The sequence below is a fragment of the Myodes glareolus genome, chromosome 4, assembly GCF_982192425.1.
Source record: "Myodes glareolus chromosome 4, mMyoGla1.1, whole genome shotgun sequence".
NCBI classification, from domain to species: Eukaryota; Metazoa; Chordata; class Mammalia; order Rodentia; family Cricetidae; genus Myodes; species Myodes glareolus.
This window is the reverse complement of record NC_142029.1, coordinates 86,115,980-86,126,588: the sequence shown is the minus strand read 5'-3', so window position 1 is coordinate 86,126,588 and position 10,609 is coordinate 86,115,980. Positions and strand designations below refer to the sequence as shown.

General features: G+C 40.6%; 1 protein-coding gene across 1 annotated transcript in view; it reads left to right on the top strand.

Moving 5' to 3' along the window:
* The first annotated feature begins 642 nt into the window (after nt 1-642).
* LOC125388991 (uncharacterized) overlaps nt 643-10,609 on the top strand; it is a 38,222-nt gene continuing 28,255 nt past the window's right edge. The window contains exons 1-2 of the mRNA XM_087905935.1: nt 643-715; nt 3,825-3,905. Coding sequence (XP_087762061.1) covers nt 643-715; nt 3,825-3,905 — 154 coding nt within the window. The remainder of the gene's footprint in view (nt 716-3,824; nt 3,906-10,609) is intronic.

Below are 10,609 nucleotides of genomic sequence, written 5' to 3'. Positions count from 1 at the left end.
TTTAATCCTCTCAGCTAATGTTTCAGCACTTACAGTCATGGACTGGAGGTTACCAGTCATTTTGGGTGTCCCCTCCTCCAGAGCAGTGAAGTTCCCTTCTAAAGAAGCAATATCAGACTGTACTTTCTTGATATTTTGGTCAATTGACCAAGTCATATCAGACAAAGATCTAGTCTCTTCCTTGAAAACTCCAAACTCTTTGTTGAGGAGGTTGGTGTCAGTCTGAATTGTCCTTAAGGTTTTAATCTCTGCCCTGAGCATTGTTGATTCAATCTTGAAGGACTGCATCGTTCTTATAACATATCCAAACACCAGAGAGCAACAAGTCCCAGAAATAACCAAGTAAGAGGAATATCAGAAACCTCGTGGAGGATATCCTCCATGGCGCAATTAAAAAGGTCATTGAATTTTTTGATAGTAATATTTTCTGACATGTTCAATCAAAAGAAATTGTATTTATTTATTTGTTTTCAACTGAAAGGAAAATCTTACCTGTAATGACCCTTGTCTGCCAGTAAGCTGCGGGGGCACACCTGAATCCACGTGGCAATGGCGCCGACCCAAAAAGCAAATTCTAAAATATATACTATCAAATCCAGAGGTTAAATTCATAGATCGAGTGCTGGTGGAAGACAGTGCCCAATGGGGCTAGCAAAAGCCAAGGAAGCTAGTTGCGAGGCCCCGAGAATGCGGCTAGGAACTGGCAAGACCCCAGGTGCGGTGTGCACTCAGGCCGCGAGGCCCGCGCCATGAGGGGGAAAAAGGCCCACATTCGGGCGCCAGATGAAGCTGCAGGAAAATTGGTAAAGAAAAGTCCCCAGACTATCTTGATACAAAATATACAGCTTTAATAAACAGAAGAAAGACTTAACAACAGCTTACACCAGAATTCAAACCATCTGTCCGGACGTAGGCGCCAGGAGAAAAGAGAGCTAGCGAAACGGGCTTGCTAGGTTTATAGGCAGGCTTTTGCCAGAGGGTGGGACGCCCCAAAAACAGAATGTGATTGGCTGAACTCCCCAATCATCATCACCTTTATTGTATATGTCAAATGGCATAGATACTGAATGGAAAAACTTTCTGTACTAGGAAAAAATAATGAGAACCTTGGGGTCCAGTCATAAGGCCATCTTAGGATTCACAGGGGATGCAACAGCAAACAGTGGAACTGAGGATATCTAAGAACAAATGATTCTTTCACTACATATGCCTTTAAATAGGCATTTTTATTCTTCTGTGGCCCTACAATGTTTCTAATATATATACATATATGTATATATATATACTCAAATATATAAATATTGTGGGGTGTGTGTGTGTGTGTGTGTGTGTGTGTGTATACACAGACAGACAATTTGAATCAGCATTTGTCTGGGAATAGCAAGGTTAAAGGCTTGCATTTCTCAGTGTCATAAAATAAATAAGAGCTGCACAAAGGAACACTGTTAGGTTAATTCATGGATCAACAGAGGCTTTGCTTTAAACAGCACGGGAAAATCTAAGAAGTGAAAAAGTCAATTTAAGGGCTTTAAATTCTAAGAAGGAGAACAGAGAGGTCATGTGCTATACTGCACTCCTGAGAGTGATTAATTAGACTAGAAATTTGTGACCAATAAATGTAAAGTGGGGATAAATGCAGCAACATGCACGCTCTTGGCTTGCCAAAGCTGTGGCACCTGGGACCCACATCTGGGTATCCATGGCAACTGGCATAAACTGCACTCAGAGATTTTTGGAGCCTGGTCCACATGAGCATTTTCACCTAAGGTTAGCTAGCTAAAGGGGACCTCTCAGATCTAAGAATTGCATCTTTCAACCTAACAGGTTAGAATAATAGAAAATCTATGGTTATATAGTACAAAATCTGGGGCCTGATATTTCTTGCTGCCTGGGACCAAGTGACAGCATGTGTTCCCATGGTGCCTCTGTGAAAAGACTTACCTTCCCTAGAGTTGTTTAGGTGGTCAGTAGCTTTTCCTGTTATCTTTCTGGAATAAGTCACAAATGGTAAATTTCCTAGTCTAAGATCTTTTATCAATAAACCAAGGTGAGAGTGAGTGCAGGCTGTTAATAACCTGTTATGTTAAAGCGGACTGAACTGAGGTTGCACTTTACCATGTCAGCTGTGAGGGAATTGTGGACACCCAGTCCTCCTTATCTGTGAGGGCCATGCATCAACAAACCCAGACATGCCATACTTTCATCCTTGTACCCATCTGGAAGGGAAGGTCCCAAATGTGATCTAGTTGCAAGACTTCTTCTTCTGCCATAAAAGGTACTTGCAGGGCACTGGCTTCTAAGTTTATCTCAGGGTAGGAGCAGAGATTTGACTGTAGAAACAAAGATTATGCCTGTGTGACTTTCTCACCAGGGTCCCACAGTGCGGGCAAAAGTCACCTATACCGACCGGTTCGTGAGAAAATTGTGCCCAATAATTGATTCATACACTGCTGAAGCTTTTGGGATAAATTCCACTACAGAGGGAGAGCACTAGGGCTTTACAAAAAAAATTACAGCAAAAACAGCCATTATTCAAAAGGCAGTATTCTCAGAGCCTTGCATCTGAGCTTTTCTCCATCAGAATGCATATTTCTGGAGGGTTGACCTTCTGATTTGTCAGCTGAAATCTCATTGCATAATCCTGCGGACCACAGCAGAGAAATATCAGGCTTTCATCACTACACACTTGACCCTGTTCGCTCTCTATCCCTAAGAAAGGCCAGGGGAGAACTTAGGCAACAAGGTGCTTGCCTTTCATGTACAAGGGACTGTCCCATGACAGAGTGAATGGATATGTTGACAGGTACTCAATTTTGTGAGACATTAGAGAAAGATGCTGAATTTTACAGGTGTTTTGATACTAGATCAACCATTCAATATCTAGCCACAATCTACCCAGTGTTCTATGGTGATCTCTTTCTATCTATGGGCTGTCCACAATGGTGACATTAAATGATGTCTGTGTTAGCCTGCATGCATACTCAGTGTGCACTCCTAAAGTAAGGTCAGCATTATTTTTAAGACTGTAACATTTTCTGGCCACGGACCTTATGTATGTGGAAAAGGTCTGTGATTACACATGAAAGGTCAATGTTCTGTGTAAATTAATGAATTTCTGAAGCACACTGAATTCCATGTGATGAGGGAGAATCCCAGCTACTACAGTCCATTATTGTAGGGAGGAGATATTGCTGCTGGGATGTCAGGTTTTCATCGTCAGACCAACGTAGACAGCCCCTTAGATAGAACCCATTCTGATTGGAGTGTTGACGCTCAGCATGTGGGATGTCTATATTCTGTGGGCACTGGGTCATCCCTGATCCCTGCCCTGAACATTTCAGTAATGAGGAGGTCTGCTGTTCATATTAGAAGTCTAGAAAAATGTATCCAAGGAGTTTGGAGGCTGTGTGATCTATCCAACCTAGGATAGAAGAGTACTTGTGGGATAACATGATGCTTCATCTCTGTGGGAACTCATGTGGGGCTGTGGTATAGATCTCCCAAGGTCATCAGGGCAAAGGTCAAAGGTACTTTGAAATTAATGGGAGAATTTTTGGAGCAGGTACTTAAAATGCAATGCTGAAAGAGTCATACACAGCATCTTTGTATGATGCTGCACATCACATCTAACAGGGATGATGTCTAACTATCCTTTTTAAAATATGATAAAGTGTAACAAAATGTTTATTTAAAAAAGCATTTACATGTCCATTAGCTTCCAACTGAATGCTAGGAAGCAAACAAATAATGACGTGTTATGACTTTACAAGGTGTATACAACAACATGTGTCTGTGAGCCACTCTCTCTACCAACTTTCTTCCAGACCAAGAGGAGCCGGATCATAATGAGGACAAGCTCAGTCTCCTGAGCAGGAGGACCTTTGACTGTGAGGATGGGGTGTTCGGTAGGTACTGGCATTCCTACTCAGATGGGTAGAACAGAATGCAAAAGAAGTTGGGTGTCTCCTCCTACCTGAAAGGCTTATGAGTTAGGAAAAGAAATTACATGAACTCCCTGGTCTGCATAGAATAATGGGGAGACTCTATGACCAAAAGCCAAACAAGACACAATCGGAGGTAGATGGGGTTTATTCTGGATTGTGATTCAGGCTATCATGTCACCCAGGCTGAGAAGACCTGGCAGTGGTCAGAGGTCCAGGAGGCAGACTGCTCACACTGCATCTGTACTCAGGAAGCAGAGAGCAAACAGAACAGGGACTCGATGCTTTAATGTCTAGTCTTCTAGAGTACACTTCCATCAGGAAAACTCCATCTTCTAAAGGTTGCAAACTTTTCCCTGTGTTACCTCCAGCTGTGTTCAGACACATGAGGCTGTGGAGGACAGTGCTCCTTCAAAACCAGATCACAGCTATGTGTTTTATTATCTTATATATGTTGATCATACTATGTCATGTAATGGATTCTCAGTGCAAATTTAAGGCCTCCTTTGAGCGTGTGATGAATTTTTCTTATCCTTCCTTCCTTATAAAAGATAATATGTTCCAAGTCCAAATTGCCTCATCAGTCTCAGGCTTCATTTTATTACTAAGTAATTCGGTAATTTTGTATGTGTTACCTTAACTTGAACAATACTTACAGGAAGCAAAATCTTTGGTGACATCAGGAATGTCACACAAAATGTACATACATCAAAGAAATAAACACAGGAAGGAGTGTCATCACTTTTATTTTATATGTCAAATGGCATAGATACTGAATGGAAAACTTTCTGTACTAGGAAAAGATAATGAGAACCTTGGGGTCCAGTCATAAGGCCATCTTAGGATTCACAGAGGATGCAACAGCAAACAGTGGAACTGAGGATATCTAAGAACAAATGATTCTTTCACTACATATCTTTTTTTATTAATTTATTTATTTGTTTATAAAAGTTTCCACCTCCTTCCCATACCCTCCCCCTCCCCTCACTCCCTCTCCTCCTCTCCCCCACTCCCTCTCCTCCTCCCTCTCCAATCCCAAGAGCAGTCAGGGTTTCCTGCCCTGTGGGAAGTCCAAGCTCCTCCCCTCTCCCTCCAGGTCTAGGAAGGTGAGCATCCAAACAGACTAGGATCCCAGAAAGCCAGTACATGCAGACAAAACAAGACCCAGTACCACCGTCAATGTCTTCTCAGTCAACCCCAATGTCAGTCACATTTAGATACTCCGGTTTGGTTACATGCTCGTTCAGTCCCAGTACAGCTGGCCTTGGTGAGCTCTCATTCTATCAGTCCCCTTGTATCAGCGGGTGAACGCCCCACACGGTCCTGATTTCCTTCTTCACGTTCTCTCTCTTTCTGCTCCTCAACTGGACCTTGGGGGCTCAGTTCAGTGCTCCAATGTGGGTCTCTGTCTCTATCTCCATCTATTGTCAGATGAGGGTTCCCTCTACTCCTGCCTTTCTTGCTCACGTTGTCCCTCCATCTGCTTCTCATTTGGTCCCAGGGAGTTAAGTCCAGTGTTCCAATGTGTGTCTCTGACTCTATCTCCATCCATCGGCAGATGAAGGTTCTATGGTGATATACAAAATATTCATCACTATGGTTATGGGCCAAGGCCAGTTCAGGCACGCTCTTCTCTGCTGCCCAGGCAACAATCTGGGGACCTCTCCCTGGGCCTGGGAACCCCTCCAGAATCAAGACTCTTGCAAACCCTAAAATGGCTCCCTTAGTTGAGATATATACTTCCCTAGTCCCATATCCATCCTCCCCCCATCCCATTTCCCCAAGCCATCCCCAATCCTCCCCCTCTCGCCTCTCCTTAACCATCTCCCCTTACTCCTACCGCCCACCCCACCACCCATGCACCCAAGTTTGCCTGGCAATCTTGTCTACTTCCAATATTCAAGAGGATAACTATATGATTTTCTTCATGTTCACCTTCTTATTTAGCTTCTCTAGGATCACGAATTATAGACTCAAAGACCTTTAACTATGGCTAGAATCCACTTATGACTGAGTACATACCATATTCCTCTTTTTGGGTCTGGGTTATCTCACTCAGTAAAGCGTTTTCTATTTCCATCCATTTGCATGTAAAATTCAAGATGTCATTGTTTTTTACCGCTGAGTAAAACTCTAATGTGTATATGTTCCACACCTTTTTTAACCATTCTTCTATTGCGGGGAACATACCTTATTTCCATGTTATGGCTATTGCAAATAGTGCAGCTATGAACATAGTTGAACAAATACTTTTGTAGTATGATAGGGCATCTCTTGGGTATATTCCCAAGAGGGGAATTGCTGGGTCCTGAGGGAGGTTGACTCCCAGTTTCCTGAGAAACCACCACACTGATTTCCACAGTGGCTGTACAAGTTTGCATTCCCACCAACAATGGATGAGTGTTCCCCTCACTCCACATCCCCTCCCGCATAAGCTATCATTGGTGTTTTTGAGTTTAGCTATTCTGACAGGTGTAAGATGGTATCTCAAAGTTGTTTTGATTTGCATTTCCCTGATCACTAAGGAAGTTGAGCATGACCTTAAGTGTCTTTTAGCCATTCGAAGTTCATCTGTTGTGAATTCTCTGTTCAGTTCAGTACCCCATTTTTTAATTGGGTTAATTAGAGTTTTAGTGTCTAGTTTCTTGAGTTCTTTGTATATTTTGGAGATCAGACCTTTGTCTGATGAGGGGTTGGTGAAGATCTTCTCCCAGTCCTAAGGTAACCTTTTTGTCTTACTGACAGTGTCCTTTGCTTTACAGAAGCTTCTCAGTTTCAGGAGGTCCCATTTATTCATTGTTTCTCTTATTGTCTGTGTTACTGGAGTTCTACTTAGGAAGTGGTCTCCTGTGCCTATATCTTGTAGACTACTTCCCACTTTCTCTTCTATCAGGTTCAAAGTGGACAGATTAATGTTGAGGTCTTTAATCCATTTGGACTTGAGTTTTGTGCATGGTGATAGATATGGATCTACTTTCATTCTTCTACAGGTTGACATCCAGTTATGCCAGCACCATTTGTTAAAGATGCTTTCCTTCTTCCATTGTATTCCTTTAGCTCCCTTGTCGAAAATTAGGTATTCATAGGTTTGTGGGTTAATATCTGGGTCTTCTATTCGATTCCATGGGTCGACTTCTCTGTTCTTATGCCAATACCAAGCTGTTTTCAATACTGTAGCTCTTTAATAGAGTTTGAAGTCAGGGATGGTAATGCCTCCAGAAGTTCCTTTATTGTATAAGATTGTTTTGGCTATCCTGGGTTTTTTGTTTTGCCATATAAACTTGATTATTGTTCTCTCAAGGTCTGTGAAGAAGTTTGATGGGATTTTGATGGGGATTGCATTGAATCTATAGATTGCTTTTGGTAGCATTGCTATTTTTACTATGTTGATTCTCCCAATCCAAAAGCAGGGGAGGTCTTTCCATTTTCTGGTATCCTCTTCGATTTCTTTATTCAAAGACTTAAAGTACTTGTCAAATAGGTCTTTCACTTCCTTGGTTAGAGTTACCCCAAGATATTTTATGCTATTTGTGGCTATCGTGAAAGGTGATGTTTCTCTGATTTCCCTCTCTGCTTCATTATCCTTTGTGTATAGGAGGGCAACCGATTTTTTGGAGTTGATCTTGTATTCTGCCACGTTACTAAAGGTGTTTATCAGCTGTTGGAGTTCTTTGGAAGAGTTTTTGGGTCGCTTATGTACACTACCATATCATCAGCAAATAATGAAAGTTTAACTTCATCCTTTCCAATTTGAATCCCTTTGATCCCCTTATGTTGTCTTATTGCTATTGCTAGAACTTCAAGCACTATATTGAAGAGGTATGGAGAGAGTGGACAGCCTTGTCGTGTTCCTGATTTTAGTGGAAAAGCTTTGAGTTTCTCTCCATTCAATTTGATGTTAGCTGTCGGCTTGCTGTATATTGTTTTTATTATATTTAGGTATGATCCTTGTATCCCCAGTCTCTCCAACACCTTTATCATAAATGGGTGTTGAATTTTGTCAAATGCTTTTTCAGCATCCAATGAAATGATCATATGGTTTTTTTTTTCTTTCAGTTTATTTATATGATGGATTACATTGATAGATTTGAGTATGTTGAACCAGCCCTGCATCTCTGGGATGAAGCCCACTTGATCATAATGGATAATTTTTCTAATGTGTTCTTGGATTCGGTTTGCCAGTATTTCATTGAGAATTTTCACGTCGATGTTCATGAGTGAGACTGGCCTGTAATTCTCTTTCTTCATTGTGTCTTTGTGTGGTTTTCGTATCAGAGTAACTGTAGCTTCATAAAAGGAGTTTGGCAATGACTCTTCTGTTTCTATATTGTGGAATACATTAAGGAGTATAGGTATTAGCTCTTCCTTGAAGTTCTGGTAGAATTCTGCATTGAAACCATCTGGTCCTGGGCTTCTTTTGGTAGGGAGATTTTTGATAACAGCTTCTAATTCTTCGCGACTAATAGGTCTATTTAGATTGTTCACCTGTTCTTGGTTCAACTTTGGTATATGGTACTTATCTAAAAAAAATGTCCATTTCTTTTACATTTTCCAACTTTGTGGCATATAAACTTTCATAGTAAGATCTAATGATTCTCTGAATTTCCTCTGTGTCTGTGGTTATGTCCCCCTTTTCATTTCTGATCTTATTAATTTGCATGTTCACTCTCTGCCGTTTGATTAGTTTGGATAGGGGTTTGTCGATCTTGTTGATTTTCTCCAAGAACCAGCTTTTTGTTTCATTGATTCTTTGGATTGTTTTCTGTGTTTATATTTTGTTGATTTTAGCCCTCAGTTTGATTATTTCCAGTTTTCTACTCCTCCTGGGGGAATCAGCTTCTTTTTTTCTAGAGCTTTCAAGTGTGCTGTTAAGTCTCCAATGTGTGCTTTCTCCGTTTTCTTTAATTGGGCACTTAGTGCTATGAACTTTCCTCTTAGCACTGCTTTCATAGTGTCCCATAGATTTGAGTATGTTGTGTCTTTATTTTCATTAAATTCAAGGAAGACTTTAATTTCTTTCTTTATTTCTTCCTTGACCAGGGGTGATTTAGAAGTTGACTGTTCAACTTCCATGAGTTTGTTGGCTTCCTGGGGGTAGCATTGTTGTTGAATTCTAACTTTAATCCATGGTGGTCTGACAAGACACAGGTGGTTACTAATATTTTTTTTGTATCTGTGGAAGTTTGCTTTGTTACCGAGTATGTGGTCAATTTTCGAGAAGGTTCCATGAGCTGCAGAGAAGAAGGTATATTCTTTCCTATTTGGGTGGAGTGTTCTATAGATGTCTGTTAAGTCCATTTGATTCAATACCTCCAATAATTCTCTTATTTCTCTGTTAGGTTTCTGTATGATTGACCTGTCCATTGGTGAGAGAGGACATTGAAGTCTCCTACTATTAGTGTGTGTGGTTTGATGACTGCCTTGAGTTCTAGAAGTGTTTCTTTTACATAAGTGGGTGCCTTTATATTAGGGGCATAGATATTAAGGATTGAGACTTCTTCCTGATGAATTGTTCCTGTTATGAGTATGAAATGTCCATCTCCATCTCTTCTGATTGATTTGAGTTTGAAGTCGATTTTGTTAGATATTAGAATGGCCACACCCACTTGTTTCTTAGGTCCATTTGCTTGGAAAAGCTTTTCCCAACCCTTTACTCTGAGTAGGCGTCTGTCTTTGTGGTTGAAGTGTGTTTCTAGTAAACAGCAGAATGTTGGATCCTGTTTTCGTATCCAATCTCTAAGTCTGTGCCTTTTTATAAGTGAATTGAGTCCATTGATATTAAGTGATATTAATGACCAGTGGTTGTTGACTCTGGTCATATTTTGGGGGGTAGTAGAGTATATTGTTTTCCTTCTTTGAGTTGTGATTGTGAAGGGTCGCTAGATGTCTGAGTTATTGTAGGCAGTTTTGGGAATGTTGGATTGCTTGGGTTGTGATTTTCCTTCTATTACTTTCTGTAAGGCTAGATTTGTAGCTATGTATTGTTTAAATTTGTTTTTATCCTGGAATATTTTGTTTTCTCCGTTGATAGTGAACAATAGCTTGGCTGGGTATAGTAGTCTGGGCTTGCATCCATGGTCCCTTAGTTTCTGGAGTACCTCTATCCAGGACCTTCTGGCTTTTATGGTTTCCATAGAGAAGTCCGGTGTAAGTCTGATAGGTTTACCTTTATAAGTTACTTGACCTTTTTCCTTTGCAGCTCGTAATATCCTTTCTTTACTGTGAATGCTTTGTGTTTTGAGTATTATATGGCGAGGGGATGTTTTTTTCTGATCCAGTCTATTTGGTGTTCTGTATGCTTCTTGAACCGTCATAGGAATATCGTTCTTTAGGTTGGGAAAGTTTTCTTCTATAATTTTGTTGAATATATCTTCTGGACCTTTGATCTGCAATTCTTCTCCTTCTTCTACCCCTATTATTCTTAGATTTGGTTTTTTTATTATGTCCCAGATTTCCTGAATATTTTGTGATGAGAATTTGTTGGATTTGCTGTTTTCTTTGGTCAGAGCTTTTATTTTCTCTATGGTGTCTTCATAATCTGAGATTCTTTCTTCTATCTCTTGTATTCTATTGGTTATACCTGTTCCTGAAGTCTCTGTTTGTTTACCTAGATTTTCCATATCCAGCCGGCCCTTGGTTTGTATTTTCTTCATTGCCTCCATTTCAGC